This window comes from Lissotriton vulgaris, chromosome 6 (assembly GCF_964263255.1).
Source record: "Lissotriton vulgaris chromosome 6, aLisVul1.2, whole genome shotgun sequence".
Classification (NCBI taxonomy): Eukaryota; Metazoa; Chordata; class Amphibia; order Caudata; family Salamandridae; genus Lissotriton; species Lissotriton vulgaris.
The window spans coordinates 1656801591-1656825746 of record NC_141694.1 but is presented as its reverse complement, the minus strand read 5'-3'; the positions used below and the strand labels follow the sequence as shown (position 1 = coordinate 1656825746).

At 48.8% G+C, this 24156-nt stretch overlaps 1 protein-coding gene across 3 annotated transcripts in view; it reads left to right on the top strand.

Moving 5' to 3' along the window:
* The window catches only part of UBR2 (ubiquitin protein ligase E3 component n-recognin 2), a 1804160-nt gene that overhangs the window by 1761186 nt on the left and 18818 nt on the right, over positions 1-24156 (top strand). For all 3 annotated transcript variants that reach the window (XM_086927821.1, XM_086927820.1, XM_086927822.1), the window contains one exon: positions 6115-6216. In XM_086927821.1, coding sequence (XP_086783947.1) covers positions 6115-6216 — 102 coding nt within the window. The remainder of the gene's footprint in view (positions 1-6114; positions 6217-24156) is intronic.

Sequence of the window (24156 nt, the reverse complement as noted above, 5' to 3'; positions counted from 1 at the left end):
CCACGTGACTCCACCCTGACGTCGTTCGCGGACGTGATGTCAGCGAGGTCACATAAGCCCCACCCCGGCGTGCTGACGTCAGTTTCCTTGGATCCGGATTGGGTCCCTTGTCCTGTTTTCAGTCCTTCTTTTAACTCTTTTGCGTTGAGGAACAGTGTGCAAATGCCTTCGGGTTTTCAAGACGTGTACTTGTACGCTTCAGATGTCAGCGACAGGCCCTCACCCTATCTGTATGTGGTGTTTGGGCGAGCACCATGATTCTACAGGACTGCGACGCCTGTCACCATCTCAAGCAGAAGTCCCGGCGGGAGCGCCTGATGAAATTGCTTTTGGCCAGCTTGTCCAGATCGGTCTCGTACCGCGTCCATCCCCTACCTCGGAAAGGTCCAGAAACCGCTGATTCCAACTGCGGCATCGTTCGCTCGCCGGTAAGTCTTACAGCTTGTCACCGAGGCCTTGTCCTCGTTCTGCAGAGGGCGTGGGTTCCCCTCGGGACAGGCGCCCTTGGCCGTCGCAACCCTATCCGCCGTTTCCTGGCGTTGGGGCGACTAGGGCCCAAATGAAGGCCTACGCTACGGCTCTGCAGGCTTCTTTGGGCCCCCTCCTCTTCCTGAGACGTCCGCGGATCCCTTGCCATTCGCGGGGCCTTCCGCGGAGTCGCCAGCAGCTTCCTCCTCGGCGCCGACGAGTTCGGCTTCAGGTTCTGGGGGTGTGGTGTCGTCGAGGTGCGGGCCTCCGGGGTTCCCCTCTTTGACCCACGGCGTCCCTGCCTCGCCGCAAATCCCGCTGGGGGTCCCTGTGGTGTTGCAGGAGATCGCTGGGACTCACGGTTCGTCCCCGAGTCCCCCTCGGTCCTCTGGGCAGGCGGCTGCCTTGCCGGAGTCCGAACCGACGCCGTTCCGGCGCCAACAGGAGGACCCCAGCCCTGGCGGCGGCGCGGATCATGGGCTGGTACGGGGCGCCTCCCCAAGTCTCTCTTGGTCCTCTACGCAGGCAGCTGCCTCGTTGGAGGCCGAGTCGGTGGCTTTTCGGCACCATTCATTAGCCGACCTGGCCCGCCCCATTCTCCTAGGATGCACATGGTGGTGGAGGTCGACTCGGCGCCACTGACTGCAGCTTCGGCGCCGATCAAAAACGCACCGGTGCCTATGGCAAACTCCACTGCGCCATCCCGGTGTCGGGTCATAGACTCGTCTCTGGAGGTCCCTTCCTCCCCGGATGTTTGTCATCTCCTTGTCTCCTCTTCACCGGAGACTGGATGCCGCGTTGTTGCTTTTTCCCCGGCATCTTCCAGGTAGGGCTCTTCGCCGTCTCCGCGGCCACAACCTCTGGACCCTCTCTTCTGCAACTCGCTATTGGTGGCCCTGCAGGCTTCTCTGCCTTCTCCGGAGGCCCCTCAGGCCCACCAGGCCCCCCACTCGTCCATGGATCTTCCATCCTACAGGGGCTTGCCGTTTCTCCCTCCAGCTGGACTCGGGGATGGGCGCCTTAGTTTACAGTCGTCGCCCACTGAGTAATTGCTTTCTCCCCCGCAATGCCCTATGGAGGTGAATGTAGCCTTTGTCCGGGCCATTTCCACTGCCGCTGGCATTTTGCAAATGGGCAACCCGGTCACCCCATTCCCTATGGACCATTTGTTGGAAGTTCTCCACCAGGGTTCTGGTGGAAGGGAGCTGCTTCTTCCATTTGAAGCTTCGCTCCACAACTCTCTTCTGGGGGCCTGGGGGCGTAATGTCACAGGAGATCCAGTGCCTCAGCCGCTCCTCCACTGCCACCGTCTTGCTCCACACGATCCAGTCTGCCTTTCTTTCCACTCTTCTGCCCAGGGCCCTCTCCTGCAGACTGCTTTTCCTTCCTTGCTTGCCTTCAGAGTTGCTCCCTTGGTCACGGGAGGCCCGGTGGTTGGATTCCTGGGGGCGTAACATCTTCGCTTCCACTAGTGCTGCTTTAAGAGCGCTCAACACACTTTGTGTGTTGGCCAGGGCTACCTCCAGCCTGTGGGACTCCGCGGAGTCCCTTTTGTCTCTCTCCTCACAGGAGGGTCTCTGTGCTGATTTTCGGCACCATGTATTGGATGGTCGGGAGTTATCTGCATTTATTCTCAGTTCGGCCTTGGATGTTTCTGATTCTCACGGCCGTGCTATGGCAAGTTCTGTGGCTCTCCGCCGCCATGCTTGGTTGCTGGATGGCGTTTTTCCGGAGAGTATTGGGGAGCATCTTGTTGACCTGCCTTTTGATGGGGTTCTTTTGTTTTACACCCACGCGGACTCCGCCATTCAACGGCTCCTTGCGGGGCTCCGTCCTCCTCCCCCTCCGTAAGCTTTGGCTTGTCGGTCCTCAGGTGCTTTATGGGAGACGTTTATCCCACCTTTTTCTTTGGGCCTAGTGTTCTGGGTGGCTTGGTATGCCTTCAGGGTCCTTAATTTGGCCCCTCTGTACTGTTGGCTGCTGGTACAGCCCTTTGGCCTTTGTGGTGTGTTTTTTGGCTGTTGGTGAAGCCGTATAGGTCCTTAGGTTGGGCCATCTGTGCATTTTTCAGCTGATTGGTAAGCCGTCTGTGGTACTACCCGCAGGTTCTTTATGTTCTTGTCCTCTGCTGCGGGGTTTTTTCCTAACAGGTGTTCCCATGTTTTGTTTTGGGACGTGCCATACCCTAGGTGGGGTACTTGTAGCTATTGTGTAGCTCTGTCCTCAGCTGGTAGGGTGTGTACACCTTTTCGGGTTCCTCACCTTTCCTGGCATCACTGTATGCCGCTTGGTGCAGTCTCTTTTTTTTCTTCTGCCCTGTTCTGTCACTCGCAGTATCCACTAAATCGCCAGACCGACTTTGGCATGCCATCTACGGCGTGTTGTCCGGCATTTCGGTCTGGCCCCTTGCTTTGTGTTCCGGGGGGCTAGGATACTCCTCGTATTCTCCTGTGTTCTGGTAGACGGCTTAGAACAAGCCCCTAAGCTGGCTTAGGTCCGGCTTAGGGGCTAGTTCTGGGGTTCCCTTGCCTCTGTCTTCGTCTTGCGCTTAGCTTGTTCTGGGCGCACTGCTTCATGGTATTTGCCAGCTGCCGGCTGCGCACGCCTGGTCGTTATGGCCTGCCTCTGTGGGACTTTGCTTGTACCTTTGTGCTCCTGCCCCTTGTTCTGCTGGAGATTTGCACTACTGTGTCTATCTTATCACGCCTGCGCTTCTTGGCTGTGGGGCCATTCCTGTCTTGTCTGCTGCCTCGTGCGGATGCCCGTTCAGCTGTCCCCTTCTCTGTGTATGTGTTCTCCTGCGACTTGCTCTGCCTCAGTTTCCACCTCTTCTCCTTGGAGTTTAGGGTGGTTCTTTTCTTCCTTGGTTCTTCTTTGGCGCTGCCTGTCCCTCCGGGGTTTTCTGGCGGATGTCCTTTGTACCTCGGGTGGGCTTGGGGCTTTCCTTCCCCTTGTTCTTGCTTACTTCTGCTTGGTGGGGGCTGGGCTGTCCTTCCTGTCCCCATGAAACATCCCCTGTTGGGGCCCTGTGTTTCTTCCAAGCTTGTGAGGTTCTCTCGCAGGCCTTCCTCCCCTCTGGGTATGGTTAGAGTATCTATTCTAGGTTAAGGAATCTGCGGCTAGTAGTCTCTATCAGATGTACAAGTTACTTACCTTCGGTAACGATGTATCTGGTAGAGACGATTCTAGCCGCAGATTCCTTCATGGCCCGCCCTTCCTCCCCGTTCTGCGGGGACCTTCAGCTTGGTTTTACTTTGCACTCGCCTCCCTCCGGGTGGCTTTGTCTTCTGCGAGTGTCCTCTTCACTTCCTCCCTGGGGGGATGCTTCATTCAGTTTTATTGTTCCACCCCTTCCTTGCTGGTACTTATACTGTGAATTCATGTGTACTTCTACATCCCTGCACCCTGGTTATTCTAGTGTGGGGGCCTATTCTTACTCTTATCCCTTTATATTGCTTGGGGTGTCTGACTCCTTTGCAGTCCTCTGAGTCGGGGTCTCTTGGCTGTACTTCAGCCTTTAGCTCTTTCGAGGGGATATGACCCTCCTTGATGGTGTTGTCTTGGGGTAATTTGTAGTTACTCCTCTGTTCCGGACTTGTTGCCCTTCACTGTTATGGATTGGGGTTGCAGACTTTCTGTTGTCTGGTGTGTCGTTTTTCACAGGCTTTTCTGCCTCCAGGGAGGATGTCGCCTTAGCCTTGCGAGGTGGCTTATCACTGCTCTTTCCCTTCTATGACTTTCAGTACCACAGTGCCTGCACTTTTCCAACTGGTGCTGTTCCTCACCTTTCGTTTCCTCCCTTTCTGTTTCACTGCTTTTCGCACACTGTTCCCATACTCTCACAGTTTTGTTTGTGATGGCTCCGCATTGTCACGCGGAAAAGTTCTCAGAAGAAAACTGACGTTAGCGCGCCGGGGTGGGACTTATGTGACCTCGCTGACGTCACGTCCGCGGACGTCAGGGCGAGTCACGTGGTACCGCCCCTGGCGTGCCGAGATGCTGTGGCAAAGATTTTTCTGGATCCAGTCTCACGCCTGGGGATAATTCTACGTTAAAGAATCTGCGGCTAGAATTGTCTCTACCAGATACATTGTTACCGAAGTTAAGTAACTTGTACTTTAGCACACAATGTTTATTACAACACTTACAATTTGATCATAATGACCAAATAGATTAAGTGAAAAAATCAATCTAATAATGCCTACAAAGTGCAAAGAAAGGTACTGAGGTATGAATTGGAAATGCCACAAACATTTTGAGGCTAAAGCATCTGCTTTACAAGTAATGCAAAACAAGCATTCCAGCATGCTGTTAGAAGCTGTCTGCGTTATACATTTGAAGAGATCTTATCTTGACCGTGAATGGGGCTTAAACAGTGTGAACAGCTTTCGTAGAAGTATTGTAAATTTATGTAGCCAGGGAATGTTAAGAAAATCGGTTCCACACAAAAGCGATTGAACACAGTAATTCGGAAATGGGAACTGATAAGAGGCCCCTTTTAAGATATATTAAATACAAGAGATTTCACAAGCACAGCGGAGCGCTGTGCAGGCAAAACCTAAAAATGCAAAGCTGATAAGATGGTGATCTTAGCATAGCAAACCCTTTTTCGGGTCCCTTTTTATGGAAACATGTAAGCTTTCTTGCACAGCACCTTTTCCAATATTGTTTTAAAAAAAATAATATATCAATGTAGCTATATGTTGGATCTTTTTTCAGCACCGTTTAAGTAATCCAGAATCACTGTGTATGTTTAGAATCCCCATCATGTTGTGAAAATAGGATGCAAATTTTGCGTGAATACCTTTTGTGTGGGCAACATTTATGAAGGCTTAGGTACAAAGTTCTTAAACATCACAAAAGGGCCCACCACTGGTGGTAGAAAAGCCTCAGCATTTGGGGGTTAATAATATGGATGCTTCGTAGCAGGAACTGTACTTGGAACAGATATTTTTTGTTTTAAAATACATCGCATAAAAATAATATTTTATTGGTGGCTATGAATTACTATCACCTAAAGACATAGGTTGAACACAGACCTGAATTACTTAACAAAATGTTAGATTAGGAAATCGAAAGTAAAATGCATAACAAAGTATTGATTGACCCGCCACCCCTGGTACTGAAGTGCACTTTTTGTAGGCAGAGATGCACATGTAATCAGGTGAAATTGTGTCACTCACCTTGTAAGAAAGCAAATGACTGAAGTGGATCGACCGATTGCCCCTTGCAGTGGTAGAGAGAAACAGACCAGTTTATGACGAGAGCTGATCCAAAGCCCCCTGTATTTAAAAAATGTTAATTGCATGATGCTGTTTAGACTGCTAAAACTGTCACTGGGCCAGACCTTACAATGATGGAAAGCTTAGCATGTGTGAAGAAGCTACAATTAAGAAGATTCATGTTTGCCAATAATTGGATGCCTTTTGGGTTCAGATGAAGCACTGTTAGAAAGCAGCGATTTACTAACTGTCATAAATGTAAAACCTTTGCAGATCTGGTTTCTTTTTTCTAAGTTTTAGAAAATTAATGAATGTTGGTGTTTTATGTGCCTGACGCAGGGCAATCTTATGTCATCTATTATTATTTGTAAGCTTTTACTGTTAGTATAAACTTTATACAAGAAAGTGCTTTCTTTTCATACAGAGTCCGAGAATGTCAGGTGTTATTTCTAGCTGGAAAAACTAAGGGGTGCTTTTACGCACCTCCTTATCTCGATGACTATGGTGAGACTGATCAAGGACTCAGGTAAGAAACTTTCAAAAATGTTTATATAAATGCACTCCTCCTTTCAGATAAAAGTATTAACGTTTTGATGGTCCTGAACAAAAATACCAAGTTCGAAACAGGTTATATTACCGACATTGAAATAAGAGTATATTAACCAAAAATAGGTAGTCATCTTTAGTTATGCTAGATTTGAGGATGGATTCAACCTATTTGCATATAACCTGGAAATGCAAACAGCATATTGGAAAATGTGGCTGTGTGGTCACTGAGTATTTTAAAAGCATAAAGAAAAACGACTGCTGCTATTTACACAAGTTTTCTAATTAACAAGTTACCCCTTAGTATATGTTATAAGACAAAAATAAATTAACTGATACAGGAAGCTACTTTTGCATCAATAGGTGCAGGAGAGGGTATGGTCACTGAGAAACTTATGTCGCTATGTGTGGCCAATTGGGCCCATCATGGAGCCACCTTATGGACAGGATAGCATTTCATTTAACCCGTCCGCCATCAGTGCTAGGATCCTGGTGTTAACCTTAGTGTTGGGTTTTCTTTAACTAACTTTATATTTTTTCAGTCCAACCCTCTGAACTATTTTTGCAGTGCTCTGTTACCTCTAAAGCTCTGCTTCACATCTGGTGACAATGGCAGAGATCAGGTATGTGTGTCCAAACCTCGTTATAGGTATTTGTGGTGCCTGAAGTTGGTGGCACAACCCTAAGATCTGCTCACTAATGTACTGAGAGGCCAAACTGTACCAGCTTCATGGTCGTAAGCCTTCTTCCATATGATCGCATAATAAGTAGACCCAGAAGGCCTCTCCTGTCTTTTGCTTACACAAAATAAAATAAAAACATACATTAGGAAAGCTAACAGGTCTATCTATAATGCAAATAACCAAAGAGATTCTATCAATATAAAAAAAGTGATTTATTTATTTATTTTTATTTTATTTTTAAGTGGGAGCTCTGTGTCTAATGGAGGTGCTCTCTTCGTGGGTTGTCGAAGGGGAGCACTATGTGCTTTTAAAATACCCCTCACACACTATGATTCCCATAGTGTCATGCTTCATCATAGGGGTCTTCCCGTCCCTCTACGGGGCGGGGCGTGCTATGACCTACGGACTACGCGGGAGCACTGAAAGGTGACGATAGGCTATGTGTGGTGTGGTGGTAGGGGTGAGAGGTGAAGGTGGGGACTTACTAAGGTGTGGTGATAACACTGAAAAAGTTTAAAAATTCCCTGGCTAGTAGAAAAAACAATTTATTCACTTCTCTAGATGGGAACAGTAAAAAAGGGAATTAAAAAGCAGTCAAACAAATTGTGTTAACTACTTGGTCGACATGACATGTTTCATAAGCAGACCCCTACTGCTTATTCATCAGGACCTATGGTGATCCCTACCAATAATACTCAATTCTAAGTATAGAGATGTATGCCTAAAGTCCTATTCATGGAGGCAAAAATAAGCCGCCAGGAAATGCTTCTGGGCTTGAGTGAGCCCCTAAAGAAGCTTCGTGAAAAAAGGGTGACTGAATCCGGTCCCTGTGGAAAGAAAAAGAAAGGGAAAAAAGAGAACAAAAATACAGTTGATGATTGTTGTAAAAGCACAAGACAAAATATTTAGCACATTATAATCCAAGTCGACTTGATCGTATTTTCCACAATGTGGCATGATATTTGCAGACAATGGTGTGATGACTTCATGCTCTGTTGCGGAAGAAAAGAGAATGGTACTCTTGATACACTTTCTTATTATAATCGATAATTTGAGAGCGTAATATCCCTCCATTAGCTCACACATACAAACACTACACACACTGCAGGACATACGTACACAAAATATCTCAATGTCCCAAAGGCATGGGCTGACATATGCCTCCCTGGCGGGATTCCGACTGGCAACTTAAAAGAGGGACGGTATTTATAAGCCGGGTTCGTTTATGAAAAAACGGACTGTAAATTCATAGTGCCTGATGACAAATCAACACAAATGACATATACATACACTCGTTGTAAACGATGTTTTCCCCATGAGTCTGCGTGTTAGGGTTTCAAATCGCCGGTTTACTGTGATGAAATAAACGTTAGGGTTAACTGGGCTGCCTGTTCGTCAAACGCGACCCATTAAAAGCGAGTAATCAGGTATATTTAAAGACCCGTGATTGTGGTCTGACTTACGTGACCGCTAGCGAGTAATCGTCTTAATCCTACCCTAGCGCAGCTCTGTGGGTTACAAGGGGGAAGTGAGCCCTCTTCTTTAAAGCCGGAAGTCAAGACTCGTAACAGCCGGTGCATCAGCAGACTCAGTCCACGTGTGGACTGAAACGCTAGAGCGTATACAAAGATGGCTGACCTTTGTGGCATCAGCAGGGTGGAAACAGAACCCAGAGAATGGGTCTTTCTCTTTTTACGTTAGTTAGTAGGAAGTGGGGGAATGGCCTATTTTGTATAAAAATAGAGTGAAAAATTAATTCATTTCCAAATTCCCAAAGTACCAGTTTTTGAGTCTATTTCAGGAGAATAATATAAAAACCATAAAGTTCGAAAAAAACTATTGATCAGATGAACAGAATGCCTGGAGTTGGAAAAAAAATTATTATTACTGGTAAGATGAACAGAAAGCCTGGGGTTGCTCATGTATGTGGTCATACAAAAAACATGCGATTACCATAGATATGCTAACACATAGCAGTGGCAAACAACATGATTTTCCTCATTGGAAAAATAAAAGGGCAGAAAAATACTGTAGAATTAATGAAAAAAATCCCAGAACAAAGGAATTTTAATATCCTGGAGGCAATTTTATTTAGGTTTCTACTACATACCATTTATCCCAAGGAGATGGTTGATGTTTGGGATAGATCTGGTGAAGGTCTTAAAGCTGTCCCCACGGTATTTCATCGTTCAGGCCAGTTTTGTCAGTACTCAGATGGAACACCCACCTTTGCTCCTTCTCAAGGAGTTGTTCTTCTCTGGTAACCTGTTCAATTACTGTCCAAAAAATGTCTTCAGGTTTGTGGTTCAGTTCGAGGAAGTGCGTCATCAATTTTGTGCTTGCCCTTTTACATTTGATCGTACTCTTGTGCTCCCCTATTCTCGTTTTGATGGGTCTGCTGGTCATGCCCACATATTCCATGTGACAAGGGCAAGAAATCAAGTATACAACATTGTTGGAGTTGCATGTGGTATCACACACTATCAATCCCATAGTGTCATGCTTCATCATAGGGGTCTTCCCGTCCCTCTACGGGGCGGGGCGTGCTATGACCTACGGACTACGCGGGAGCACTGAAAGGTGACGATAGGCTATGTGTGGTGTGGTGGTAGGCCTGAGGAGGAATTGCACCAGAATTGAGAATTTCAAGCTCCAATCGAAAGATCTAAAGAGGAAACTGGAGGCTCGTCAATACCCAGAGACAATAATCAATCAAGCCTTTAAGAGAGCACGGAATAACTGTAGGGAGAGTCTCCTCGAAGAGAAAATACCACAAGAGGAAGAAGAGAAAATACCTATATGTATCACGACCTACAACTCAAGCTCAAATCAGGTCAGTAAGATTGTAAATAAACATTGGAAGATTTTGAACAGTGGGGGCCTTCAGCTTCCAAAGCCAATGTTCTTGCACAGAAGGGGGAGAAGCATTAGGGACATACTGGTACATACCAGACCAAAAACCCCTAACACTAACCCCAGCAGGAATCCTGACTTTGTCCAAAGCCATCATCCATGTGGCCACTGTAGGGTTTGCTGTCTGACAAGGAAGAGCAACAAACTGACCTTCAGAAATGGGACATGCTGGGAACAGAGGTATTTTACCACATGCAACTCCAACAATGTTGTATACTTGATTTCTTGCCCTTGTCACATGGAATATGTGGGCATGACCAGCAGACCCATCAAAACGAGAATAGGGGAGCACAAGAGTACGATCAAATGTAAAAGGGCAAGCACAAAATTGACGACGCACTTCCTCGAACTGAAACCTGAAGACATTTTTTGGACAGTAATTGAACAGGTTACCAGAGAAAAACACCCACCTTTGCTGAGAAGGAGCAAAGGTGGGTGTTCCGTCTGAGTACTGACAAAACAGGCCTGAACGATGAAATACCGTGGGGACAGCTTTAAGACCTTCACCAGATCTATCCCAAACATCAACCATCTCCTTGGGATAAATGGTATGTAGTAGAAACCTAAACAGAATTGCCTCCAGGATATTAAAATTCCTTTGTTCTGGGCTTTTTTCATTCATTCTACAGTATTTTTCTGCCCTTTTATTTTTTCAATGAGGAAAATCATGTAGTTTGCCACTGCTATGTGTTAGCATATCTATGGTGATCGCATGTTTTTTGTATGACCACATACATGAGCAACCCCAGGCTTTCTGTTCATCTGACCAGTAATAATTATTTTTTTTTCCAACTCCTGGCATTCTGTTCATCTGATCAATAGTTTTTTTCGAACTTTATGGTTTTTATATTATTCTCCTGAAATAGACTCAAAAACTGGTACTTTGGGAATTTGGAAATGAATTAATTTTTCACTCTCTATTTTTATACAAAATAAGCCGTTCCCCCACTTCCTACTAACTAACGTAAAAAGAGAAGAAAGACCCATTCTCTGGGCTCTGTTTCCACCCTGCTGATGCCACAAAGGTCAGCCATCTTTGTATACGCTCTAGCGTTTCAGTCCACGCGTGGACTGAGTCTGCTGATGCACCAGCTTTTGCGAGTCTTGACTTCCGGCTTTAAAGAAGAGGGCTCACTTTCCCCTTGTAACCCACGGAGCTGCGCTAGGGTAGGATTAAGACGATTACTCGCTAGCGGTCACGTAAGTCAGACCACAATCACGGGTCTTTAAATATACCTGATTACTCGCTTTTATTGGGTCGCGTTTGACGAACAGGCAGCCCAGTTAACCCTAACGTTTATTTCATCACAGTAAACCGGCGATTTGAAACCCTAAAACGCAGACTCATGGGGAAAACATCGTTTACAACGAGTGTATGTATATGTCATTAGTGTTGATTTGTCATCAGGCACTATGAATTTACAGTCCGTTTTTTCATAAACTAACCCGGCTTATAAACACCGTCCCTCTTTTAAGTTGCCAGTCGGAATCCCGCCAGGGAGGCATAGGTCAGCCCATGCCTTTGGGACATTGAGATATTTTGTGTACGTATGTCCAGCAGTGTGTGTAGTGTTCGTATGTGTGAGCTAATGGAGGGATATTATGCTCTCAAATTAACGATTATAATAAGAAACTGTATCAAGATTACCATTCTCTTTTCTTCCGCAACAGAGCATGAAGTCATCACACCATTGTCTGCAAATATCATGCCACATTGTGGAAAATACGATCAAGTCGATTTGGATTATAATGTGCTAAATATTTTTTCTTGTGCTTTTACAACAATCATCAACTGTATTTTTGTTCTCTTTTTTTCCTTTTCTTTTTCTTTCCACAGGGACCGGATTCGGTCACCCTTTTTTCACGAAGCTTCGCTAGGGGCCCACTCAAGCTCAGAAGCATTCCCTGGCGGCTTATTTTTGCCTCCATGAATAGGACTTTAGGCATACATCTCTATACTTAGAATTGAGTATTATTGGTAGGGATCACCATAGGTCCTGATGAATAAGCAGTAGGGGTCTGCTTATGAAACATATCATGTCGACCAAGTAGTTAACACACTTTGTTTGACTGCTTTTTAATCCCCTTTTTACTGTTCCCAGCTAGAGAAGTGAATAAATTGTTTTTTATACTAGCCAGGGAATTTTTAAACTTTTTCAGTATTATCACCACACCTTAGTAAGTCCCCACCTTTACCTCTCACCCCTACCACCACACCACACATAGCCTATCGTCACCTTTCAGTGCTCCCGCGTAGTCCGTAGGTCGTAGCACGCCCCGCCCCGTAGAGGGACGGGAAGACCCCTATGATGAAGCATGACACTATGGGATTCATAGTGTGTGAGGGGTATTTTAAAAGCGCATAGTGCTCCCCTTCGACAACCCATGAAGAGAGCACCTCCATTAGACACAGAGCTCCCACTTAAAAATGAAATAAAAATAAATAAATAAATCACTTTTTTTATATTGATAGAATCTCTTTGGTTATTTACAACGTACAGGAGGGTGATTCTATCACTAGTGCCTCTACCCTTCCTCAATTGTTTTTCGGCTATCTATAATGCAATCATACATTCTAACAGACATGTTTCAGAAGCTTGAAAGCTTGAAGGTCACCAGAAGAGGGCGCTGGATTCGGTCAGTGCCTGAAGTGATGTCAGATATCTGAAAGAGACTATTAGTTATAGATTCTGTACCTTAGAATTATCCCAATAGTACCCCTGCGTATCAGTTCTACGTTTGTCGTCTGCGTCTTGATCGCCGGGATGACATTGCAGTGTGTACGTAGATGCTGCCCCTGCGTGCTGACGTCAGTTCTTTCTTTATCTGCACCAGCCAGCGCAGATTCGGAGAGAGCGATGCCCTTGGTCATTTTTTAATTAACCTTTTTCGACTTTAGTCGACATTTTTTTTGAAGTCTTTACAACTTCTGGTGCACGAGGGATGTGAAGTCGGCGACACAGCTTCATGCCTTGTGACTCCTGTCACAGGCCGATGTCGGTCACCGACCCCCACCTCATGTGCCTTTGGTGTCTGGAGCGCAACCCTGACGCAAAGTCTTTGCAGGAGCAGTCCTGAAAGCTTTTGGAGGCCCGGCAGTCGGCTCCATGCCGTTCGAGGTCCCAGTCGAGGGGACGGGAGCGGTTGCGGAGCGACCACCACCATTCGTCAAAGTCTTTCTCTTCAGGTAAGTTGAAGCACAAGAAGCAGGCGAAGAAGCAACGTCGCTCTTTGCCTTCTCCCCGTCCGGCGGGACGCGGAGGGTCTTCGTTCCCCAGGCCCGCCCAAGGAGCCTGCTGGGACGGCTCTGAGCTTCCCTCCCTTTCCTGGAGTCGGAGCGTCCCCTGCCCAACTTCGTGCATTTTAGCAAGCCCTTCATTCCATCTTTGGGCAGCCTGACTCCGCCGACGTGCCTTCGGGCCCCCAGACTTGACTGGGGGCTCTAGGCCTTCGATGCCGGCGACTCCGCCTCGGCGCCGCAGGGCCTCCGAGGATCTAAGCCGAAATGCGTATCGGTGCCGATTGACCTCACGGTATCTTCCCCGGTGCCAATTCCTCTGCCGACGCCGGTTGCGCCGTCGGCCTTCTTGGACCCCAGCCTCCCTGTCAACTTGGACACGGAGCCAGGCCGACGCCAGTACCGTCGCCAGAGGTACTTTTGTACTGCTGTTCTTCCCTGGCATTCCTTATCGCCCTGAGTGGCAGCCAGAGGAGGGTGAGGAGGACTGGGAGGGGTCTGTTGACCCTCTGGCAGACCAGCTTGAAGAGCCGGACTAGAGAGACAAGTTGGGTGATGCCAGTGGTCTGGATACCTCACCAGACCTTGCTACGCTTTCTCCCCCTACCATGGCTACGGAGGGGGGAGCTTCCTATGCTGTGGTGTTGCGAAGGGCGGCTGATGCCTTGGGCCTTGAGTTTCCTACAGTGGCGGTCGGGACTAACCTCCTTCAGCCGGAAGCAGCCCCTTCGGAGCCCTTGCTGACTTTCAATGAGGCCCTTACTGACCTCCTTCTGGGCTCCTGGTCCATGCCCAGCACAGGGGCTCCTGTGGATAGTATGATTGCCTGACACCACCGCCCGGCCCCGGACGACCCACTTTTCCTCTCCCAACACCCTACCCTAGAAAGCTTGGTGGTCCAAGCGTCATCCTCGACAGGAAGCGCTTTCCCTACAGCTCCTCAAGATAGGGAATCCAAGAAGCTGGACCATCTTGGGACTGCGGTCGGTGAACACAGCATTTCTCTTGAGCCGTTATACACATTTGGTTGAGATGCTGTTGCGCAAGTGCTGCCACAGTGTCGGAAGGAAGCCCGGGCCGTGCTCGCCGCGCTGTTGTTGAGGGTCGAGACACAGCAAAGTTCACCATCCAGTGTGGGCTGGATACCACCGACTCGCTGAGTAAGGCCACCAGTTGCCAGTGGGCGGCAGGATCCGGCATCACCTCCCCCACTGGCACAACATCACGTTGGACTAGTGGGTTTTGCAGATAGTCCAAAGGGGCTAATCCCTCCTCTTCAGGACTACCGCTCCCTCCATGCCACCAACACTCCATCGCATGTCGAAGGATCACTTGGCCCTTCTCCGTCAGGAAGTTATGGCTCTCTTGGCCAAGGGAGCTATTGAGCGAGTCCCTGTGCCAGAAGTAGGTCATGGTTGTTATTCCCACCACTTTCTGGTACCCAAGAAGGAAAAAGGCCTGCATCCTACCTTGGATCTCAGGGACATCAACCGCTTCCTCCAGAAGCAGAAGTTTAAAATGTTGACATTAGCTCAGGTCTTGTCTGCCCTCGACCCAGGAGCCTGGATGGCAGCATTGGACTTGCAGGATGCTTATTTCCACATCCCCATACATACGGTTCACAGTAGGCCACGAGCATTTTTTTAGTTTACTGTGCTCCCCTTTGGCCTTACTAGCGCCCCTCGGGTGTTCACGAAAGTGACTGCCGTGGTTGCAGCTCATCTGCGCAGATCAGGGGTTATAGTCTTCTCCCATCTCGATGACTGGCTATTAAAGGCGGGCTCGCCCCAGGCTGTCGTCTTACACCTCCAGACTACGGCAGTCCTCCTGCATTTGCTGGGGTTCACTATCAACGTGCCGAAGTCACACCTGATTCCTCTCACAATCTCCTTTTCGTCTGAGCAGTTCTGGATACAGCTCAATTTCAGGCTTATCCCCCCCAGCAGCGAGACAGGGATATTCTCACTATGATACTGATGTTTCAGCCTCTATCCCGGATTTCAGTGAGAATGACTCTGAGGCTGCTGGGCCTCATGGCCTCCTGCATCCTGCTGGTGGATCATGCCAGGTGGCAAATACTGGCTTTGCAGTGGGCCCTGAAATTCCAGTGGGCACAGCATCAGGTGAATCTTTCCAATTGTGTCCAGATCTCAGAGGGCACTGCACACCAATCGCAGTAGTGGGTAACGGACACGGTTGGGTCTATGCCAAATCCCTCTCTCTTCCCCAACCAGAGTTCACGGTGGTGACAGATGCGTCACTCCTGGGATGGGGCGACCACCTGGGAGAGGCAGGGATCAGAAGCCTCTGTTCTCCTGCAGAGTCCGGGCTCCACATCAACCTTCCGGAGCTCTGGGTGATTCATCTTGCACTGAAGGCATTCCTTCCTTCTGTCAGAGGAAGGGTAGTGCAGGTGTTCACGGACACCACTGCCATGTGGTACTGCAACAAACTTAGCGGGGTGGGGTTGTGGACCCTATGTCAAGAGGCTCTTCGCCTTTGGACGTGTCTGGAACATCAGGGTATGTCCCTGGTGGTTCCACACCTGCCAGGTTCTCTGAACGCCAGGGCGGACAAACTCAGCCGCCGGTGCATGATGGATCGCGAATGGCGCCTTCTCTCTGAGGTGGTGCAAGGTCTCTTTCAGCAGTGAGGAGAACCTTGGTTAGATCTGTTCGCCACCTAAGAGAACGCGCAATGTCGGCAGTTCTGAGACTTGGAATTTCCAAGGAGGTACTCGCTCAGCAACGCTTTTCATCACAAGTGGAATTGCTTATCCCCTGTAAGGCACATCTCCACACTCCTCTTGGAACAAAGGAACCACAACGTTTTCCACTCTTCATGGTCTTGGGGCCGTACGTGCAGAGCTGGCACCATACTGCTTCAGTTCGGCACTTCGTTTCATCACTTATCAAACTCTATGTCCTTCACGAAAGAAACATGTCAGTGCTCAGAGGTGGTTCATATATGGTTCCAACAGCACTTCCAGGGTAGGATGGAGTCAACGTGGTGGCGCACGATGCCACCTGCTGGCGTGTAGGAGCAATGCTGAGAAAATTCTTCAGGTATCAGTCTGGCACCTGGGGTTTTCACAAGGTGAGGAATCTGTGGTTAGATAAAGTCTCCATCTGAAAGAGTGTTACCAAAGATAAGTAACTTATCCATGTAGGTGTTCATTCTGGCAACAATTTTCAATTTACAAATAATAAACCTAAACAAAAAGCACTTACAAATATGAACATAGCAGCTGTCATAGTTGGAGCTGCACTTTGGTAAATTCCCAGACAATCTAACATCCTAGATTGGAGTAAAGGCATTGCATTGATGTAAGACCTTTCAGTTACTTCTCTTCTGGCTTTCGGGACAAAGACGAGTGTGTCTGCTCTACTCTTCTCCTGCTCTGAGAGCAGAGCTTATGGTTCCTGCATTTAATCACTTGTAAATATTCAGGGATGCCGAATCATTTACATGCTGTGTACCTGGTTTTTTTTCAATTTTTCAAGAGCTGTTGCATGACTGCTGCCAACATATGGACTCTTCATAATGAAATATATGTCTACATTTTTCCATTTCGGCAGAGATTAATATATTGCACAGAAATTACATTTCAGTGGCAACAAAGCGCATAGATGAACATAATAAGGTCCCCAGTTGAAACTGTACTGTAAAATTCCAAACAATCTGAAACCCTGGATTGTAGTAGCGGTATGGCATGAACTTAACCACTGTCAGTTACTGTTGTGCTAATTCGATATTTCCAAATTTTAATCACTTAAATATATTCATGGGTGCAAAACTTCCCTTACAGACTTGTGCTCATCTTTTTGAATAAATTAGTTTCACTAAAGTAACCTGCCTCTTTGACATTTTAATATCACAGTCTTTCACAGCTCTTTTGAAAAGGAAAGTTTGTTTGAAAAACACACATTTTTCCAACTGTCCCCTGCACTATTTTAGGTCGGCACAATTTTAGGGTTTAGAAAGTCTTTACCAAAATCTAGGTAAAGCGTATTTCCTGAAGTATGCCTTGGCATATCAATAAACCGGACACTAGAATGAAAAATGTAGCTATTTCTCCTGACATGGGGTGGTTAAAAGACAGGTTAACATTTCTACCGCCTACTAACAAATATGTACCCAGGTTCATCTGGTGTGCATCAGGTTCGCTAGCAAAAAATCATAAAACTAGACTCTTGGCCCAGGTGCTGATATACCACACTTACTTTAATCACTAACTTATTTGTAATTTACCAATGGAAGCAAAACATCGAGGACAGACACAAGGATAGCAACTTCTGCTGTGGTCACTCGCAAATCCTGGCAAAATATCCCTATTATGTTCCTCTCTCTCTATGGCTTTCTAAAGGCTTTGGTCATACCTACTAGTGCATTTAGTAAATCATCCAGTTCTGATGACCTACCTTTAAGCTTATCCTTGATTAAGCTGTGAATATGAGAGCGTTATACAGCTGCTTATATGGCATTAAATATTACACATTTGAACATATAAATTAGAAGAGTATTACTCGCCTTCTTTAATGTTTTTGGAGCGGATATGCTATAGTCCCTTAGATTCATCATCACCACCCTTCTTGAAGAAGATGATGCATTGGTGATTTGTGTTTCTTAAATGGATTTTATTTATTAGCAAGCTCTGAAAAGTAAGAAAGTTAAGCGGTGGAAACTGCAGCGGTGATGCCAATAGCTCTTTGGCTGAAGCTGCTTCAGCACCAAATACTCTACTGCTGGAATTTAATTTTCCAGAATCTATTGTGACACCAGATGTTTCCTTTGATGATTTTTCATAAAGATATGGTATCCACCAAAAAGTAGGTACATAATCTAGGTAACTTGTTATTTTGATAGAAACTTCTAACCTCAGGTTCCTCCTTTTAAAATGTCCCTATTCGCAGGACTGGATCCAGAAAATGTCAACAGCATTACTCATACGCGCCAGCTGGCGACATTGTGTAGCACTGTTTAGGTTTCCTACTGCTCCAGACATAAGGGAACTGAATCCACTTATCAGTCCCACCCCTGCATCCTTGCTTTTTGGCGCAGATCTGGGGCTCCACTCCCAAAATGTTGTCTTTATTACGACAAATTCAAATTTGCAGTTTGTGCTGTGGAATCATGTTCCTTCCCAAATCTACAGCCTTCAAACGAGATTGTAGGAAGCAGTTGTCAGTAGGGTTCGCATGAGGTATGCCATCGGTGCCAGAGCTCCGGTCATGACTTAGTCATGTTATGTATGCATGCAAAGGGGATCTAGATCTGGAGACAAAGCTTTACATCGCAGAGTGGAAGAAGAGATTGCTGTTGAAGCTCAGGTCCCACTCTCCCTCCAGTTTGTAGGTCAATTCTCGATTCCGGCCACTAGGTTGTTCCTGTGAACAATCCACTTTGAGTCCCTGAAACCGTTAGGTCCACCTATACAAATATTTTTTAATCTTAATTACTCAAAAACTACTGAACAGATTTGCCTCAAGTCACAATAAGCGTGCTTTCTGGATCAAGATCTAACTTCTTGCTAAATTTGGTCTACTGAATATGCATGGGGATTTTGCGTTTTGGGACCCACTTCTTTTCTCTGCGTCCCGCTTGGCAGATCGCCCAAAACTCTCACCGCACATACTAGACAGAAAAGATCACTTTTTGGGAAAAGTTTGTGAAGATTTGTCAGACAGTGCCAACGTTATTAGCAAATTAAAAAAATGTTTTCTGTGGAAAGGCTGGGCTAACTAGAACTACCCAGTGTGTGTATGTGTATATGTATATATTTTTTTTTTAGGGAGACATCCCCAGCCACCCCCACCTCCTCCCCCCCGGCATTTGTTTTAAATTATTTTAGAAATTACAGGTAATGGGATCCAAATGGAATAAAAGTTCTATTAAGTGATAAAGTAAGAAACAACATATGGATTGTGAAAGGTGGAAGTGGAAAAAGCCCATTAAAAATTTTGGATCTAATGAACATAGACAGTCCACCTTTATGCAGAAACATGTGAACTGCCAAAAACATGTCACAATAATATACTTATATTTATTTGGTAGATAAAAATGATTCCCACAAAGACTGTGCAGCTTTTTGCAGAAACATTTCAACTGCTGGAAACATGCCATAAGAACATACTTGCATTTATCTGAAAGAGACCATTATTTATAGATTCCTTACCTTACAATTACCCCCAGGCGTAAGACTGGGTCCGGAGAATATTTTCTGTATCTAATAGAGACTACAAGCCGCAGATTCCTTCACATAAAATTATCCCCAGGCATGAGACTGGATCCGGAAACTTTTTGCCACAGCATCCCGGCGCCGGGGGCTGGGCGGCATCACGCGACTCCGCCTAGGCGTCGTTCGCGTACATGACGTCAGCGAGGTCACATAAGCCCCGCCCCGGCGCACTTACGTCAGTTTTTTCCTTTTCCGCATGCAACGCGGATCCAGTCCTTGCTACTGCCTGTTTGGGCCCCTTTTTCTTCCCATTGTCTCTTCTTTTGGGTGGAACAGTGTGCGAATGCCTTCGGGCTTCAAGACTTGCATGTCGTGTGGGCGTCTTATGTCGGCGACAGACCCTCACCTTATTTGTATGTGGTGTTTAGGGGAGGATCACCAGCCGCTTTAACTGTCCTGTATGAAATGTGTTCTTAAAATATATGATGCTACGTGCACTTTTTAAAAACCGAAATCCCAAGAGTCTCTTTCCTGTTTTCCACGTTCTCATAATGTCTTGTACATATGTTGTTACTTGCCCCTCGTACTAAATCCGATTGAGATATTGTTGTTGAAAACACATAGGGGAGGATCATGGCACCACTGATAGTGAGGCGTACTAACAGTTGAAGCCGAAGTCGTGGCGGGAGCGCCAGATAAAACTTATCTTGGCATGTCTCTCCAGGTCGGCGTCCTCCCCTCGGTCAGCTTCGGCGGACGGCTTCAGATACGGCTGTGGTCGTCGTCCTCGCCCTTCTCCGATGTCACATGAGCATCACTCCCCGGTGGGTTAGTGTCGCAGTTTGTCCCCGGGGGCTGGTGTCCGGCCTGCCAGGGGCGTGGGCTCTCCGCGGGTGATGCGGCCTTGCCTGTCGTCCTATCCACCATTTCCCGGTGATGGGGCGTCAAGAGTCCAGATGGCCTCACTAGCGTCTCCTCCTCCTTCCCCTCCTGGGGCGTCAGCGGATCTCTTGCCTTGCATGGGGCCCTCAGTGGCACAGCCGGTGGCTCGGCCCCCGGCGCCGACTGGCTCGGATCCAGGCTTGGAGGATGTGGCACTGTTGGAGTGCGGCCCCTTGGGGGTCTATCCTTCAGACCACGGTGTCTCTGCCTCGCCGCAAAGTCCCGCGGGAGTCCCTGTGGTGTCGCAGGAGGTCGCCGGGGCTCGGTCGCATCCCATGGTCCTGTCTAAGGTCGAGGTGACGCCGCTACGGTGCCGGCAGTGGCTGGACCGGGCGGCGCCACAGGGGTCGGTGGACCCTCCTCGTCCCGCTCCGGGTCGAGGCAGGGTGGGGGCCCCTCTCCGGGCCCCTCTCTTCCCTCCCCGCAGACAGCTGCCTCGTTGGAGGGCGAGTCAGAGGTTGAGTCGTCCCTGGCTCTGCCACATGGGTTGCCGGGCCACCTCCGCCACATTTTGGGCTGGGGCTGGCAGAGGGCTGCGTGTCACTCCCAGGTCCTTCTCGTTCCTCTACGCAGGCGGCTGCCTTGGCGGAGGTCGAGTCGGCGTCGTTCTGGCGCCGCACCTTGGCCAGTCTGGCTCCGGCTCCACTCTGGTCCCCGGAGCAGTGTGACTTGGAGGAGCCCAGTCCGGCGACGCCAGATGGTGTCGACGTCCTGCCTCAGGCGGCGGACTCTACGGCTCCGCGCAGGGGTCGTGCCGCGGATTAGTCTTCAGACGCTCCTTCTTCTCCGGAGACCCGTTGTTTATTGGTGTCGTCCTCCCCGGAGACTGGTCGCCGTGTGGTGTCTTTTTCACCGGCGTCGTCGAAGGGCGGCTCCCCGCCATTTCTGGGGCAGAGGTGTTCATCAGAGGAGCTGCAGGTCCCCCATTCTCCGGTTCCCTCTACCTTCCAGGTCTGGCCTTTGCCCGTCCCACTTGGCCTTTGGGACGGCCGCCTTAGTTTGCAGTCGTCGCCCACAGAGGAGCTGCTTTCTCCACCTCAGGGCCCTACGGAGGCGGTTCAGCCTTTGCTCACATGGTGTCCACGGCTGTGGGCATTCTGCGCATGGGCGACCCGGTTGCTCACTTTCCGGCGGACCATCTCTTGGAGGTTTTCCACCAGGGCTCTGGTGGGAGGGAAATCTTGCTTCCCTTTGAGGGTTCGCTCCTTTCTTCCCTGACGGGGGCTTGGAGGAGTCCTGCCTCAGGGGATCCAGTGCCTCAACATCTTCTGCACCGGCACCTTCCGGCGCCGCGTAACCTGGCATGTTTTTCCCTCCACCCCTCTGCTGCCAGTCCACTTTTGCCTGTTGCCGTCCGTCTGGGGTGGACTTGCCTTCTTTTCCCTTGTTTACTTGGGCCCTCTGAGCTCTCCCCCTGGCTTGGGTGGACGCTTTATTGCCTTGGGTGGACGCTTTATTGCCTTGAAGGAGTGTAGGGTACTTCGGCCTCTCTGGCCTTGCCCTTGGTTCCTCTATCGTGAGGGTGACGGCCTCTTCTTTCTTTTTTATTCTTCCTCCATCCCTCTGGGGTCTGTGGTGTTCTGCTTGTGGGAGCTCCTATTGCCTGGGAGGGACCAGGTTACTTGCCCGGTCCACAGGTCTGGTCCCCTGTGAGACCCTCTGTCCTGTCATGGCTGGTGGGGTCCTTTCGCAGACCCTCCTTCCCGGTAGGTATTGCTAGGGTATCTATTCTACGTGAAGGAATCTGCGGCTAGTAGTCTCTATCAGATGTACAAGTTACTTACCTTAGGTAACAATGTATCTGGTAGAGACGATTCTAGCCGCAGATTCCTTCACGGCCTGCCAATGCTCCCCGTTCTGCGAGGGCCCTTTGGTTGCTCTTCGGTGTTCGCCTCCCGGTGGGGGGCTATGTCTCTTGTGAGTGTCTCCTGGCTCTTGACGGGTGGTCCGTCTTGTAGCTGTTCATTCCTCCTCTTTCGTTCTTCGGAGGATGGGGTTACGATGTTCCTGTACACCGCGGCTATGGCTGCTCCAGGTTGGGGCGGTTGGCCTTCCAACCTCTGCCTCCCCTCTCTTCCCTCCCTTTGGCTCACTTCTCTCCCTCTTGCTACTGGGGGTCCTGGCCCCTCTGCTACCCTCTGACTTGGGGTCGGCTGGTCATGCCTTTCCCTGGTTCCTTAGGTGGTGGTTGCGCTCTATGCCGAGGTGGCTTGGCGGTTGGTTGTTCCTGTCCGTTTTGGCTCCCCTCCTTGTTTCTGCATAGGGGTTGTAGGCCTGCCACATGTCATGATCCTTTACGCATTTTCCTTGTATACGGGGGAAGGGAGGGGTGGTTATCTCTGCTCTGTTCTTCTTCTGTCCCTGCCTATGGACACTGCAGTGTTGCTCTGCTCCTTATGGTGTCTTCCTCTTTTCTACTCTTTCGCACACTGTTCCCAGGTTCCCATGCCCGCATAGATATTGTCTGGTGGCTCCACATTGTGGTGCGGAAAAGTTCTCCGAAGAAAACTGATGTAGGTGCGCCGGGGCGGGGCTTATGTGACATCGCTGACGTCACGTACGCGGACGACTCCTGGGATAATTCTACGTGAAGGAATCTGCGGCTAGAATCGTCTCTACCAGATAAATCGTTACCTAAGGTAAGTAACTTGTAGAACAGTACCCCTGTGCGCCAGTAGGTGGCGTCGGTGAACTCAGCGTCCGCAATCCGCGTCGTGGTCACCAGGATGACGTTGCGGTGTCTACTTACATGCTGCCCCTGCGCGCTGACGTCAGTTCTTTGTTTTTCTGCGCCAGCCATCGCAGATCCAAAGAGAAGCTTGCCCAGTAGTAATTTTTTGACTAAACTTTTTTCAGCTTTTGTTGACTTCTTTTTGAGTCTTCGACTCCTGGTAGCACGAGGGATGTCTCATCGTTGGACTGGCTTCAAACCTTGTGACTCCTGTCACAAATTGATGTCTGTCATGGATCCGCACCTAGTGTGCCTTTGGTGCCTGGAGCTTGACCACGACCTGAAGTCGTTCCCCGACTGCCGGGCCATCAATCTGAAGTCTTTGCGGGAGCAGTCCCGAAAAGCTCTTGGAGGCCTAGCAGTCCGCTCCACGTTGTACAAGCTCCGGATCAAGAGGAAGGTCTCGGGTCCAGTCACGGAGCCACAACCACTCGTCATCCAAGTCTTCGCACTCCTCAGGTAAGTCAAAGTACAAGAAGGCGAAGAAGCATCATCGCTCTTCGCCTTCTCCCAGTCCGTCGGCTGACGGGACACGGAGCATCGTCGCACTCCAGCTCCGTCTTCGGAGCCCACTTCTGGGATGGCTCTGCTCTTCCCTCCCTTTCCCGGAGCCAGAGCACCCCCTGCTCAGCTTTGACCTTTATACGAAGCGCTTCATGGCATTTTTTGGCAGCCAGACTGTGCCGGTGCGCCCCGGGCCACACAGACTTTGATGCCAGCGGCTCCAGCTCCAGCACCAGAAGGCCCAGAGAGCTCTGTATAACATGATTTGAAGGAAGTTACATGTGATTAAGCCGAAGATTTGATCAAACTTCAAGAATATAATCAACGTCGAAAAGAAGAATGATTGGACTTCTTTGAATTACATGAGGAGTTGTGCTCGGGACATTGTATTTCTTACAGGGGCTTTTGTGGATGATTGCCCAATGCCACCGCCCACCCCGTGTGACCTACTTTTTCTCTCCCAACACCCTACCCCTGAGAGTTTGGTGGTCCAAGCCTCGTCATCTAAGGGCACATTCCCTACTGCTCTGCCTGATAGGGAATCCAAGAAGCTCGACCACCTTGGGAAGAAGATGTTTTCTTCTGCTAGCTCAGCGCTTCAGTCGCTAAACACTGCATGCCTCTTGGGCCGTTATACCCATACGGTGTGGAATACGGTTGCGCAAGTGCTTCCACAGTGCCCAGTGGCGCCCCAGGCCATTCTCACCTGCGCAGTGGTAGAGGGTCGAGAC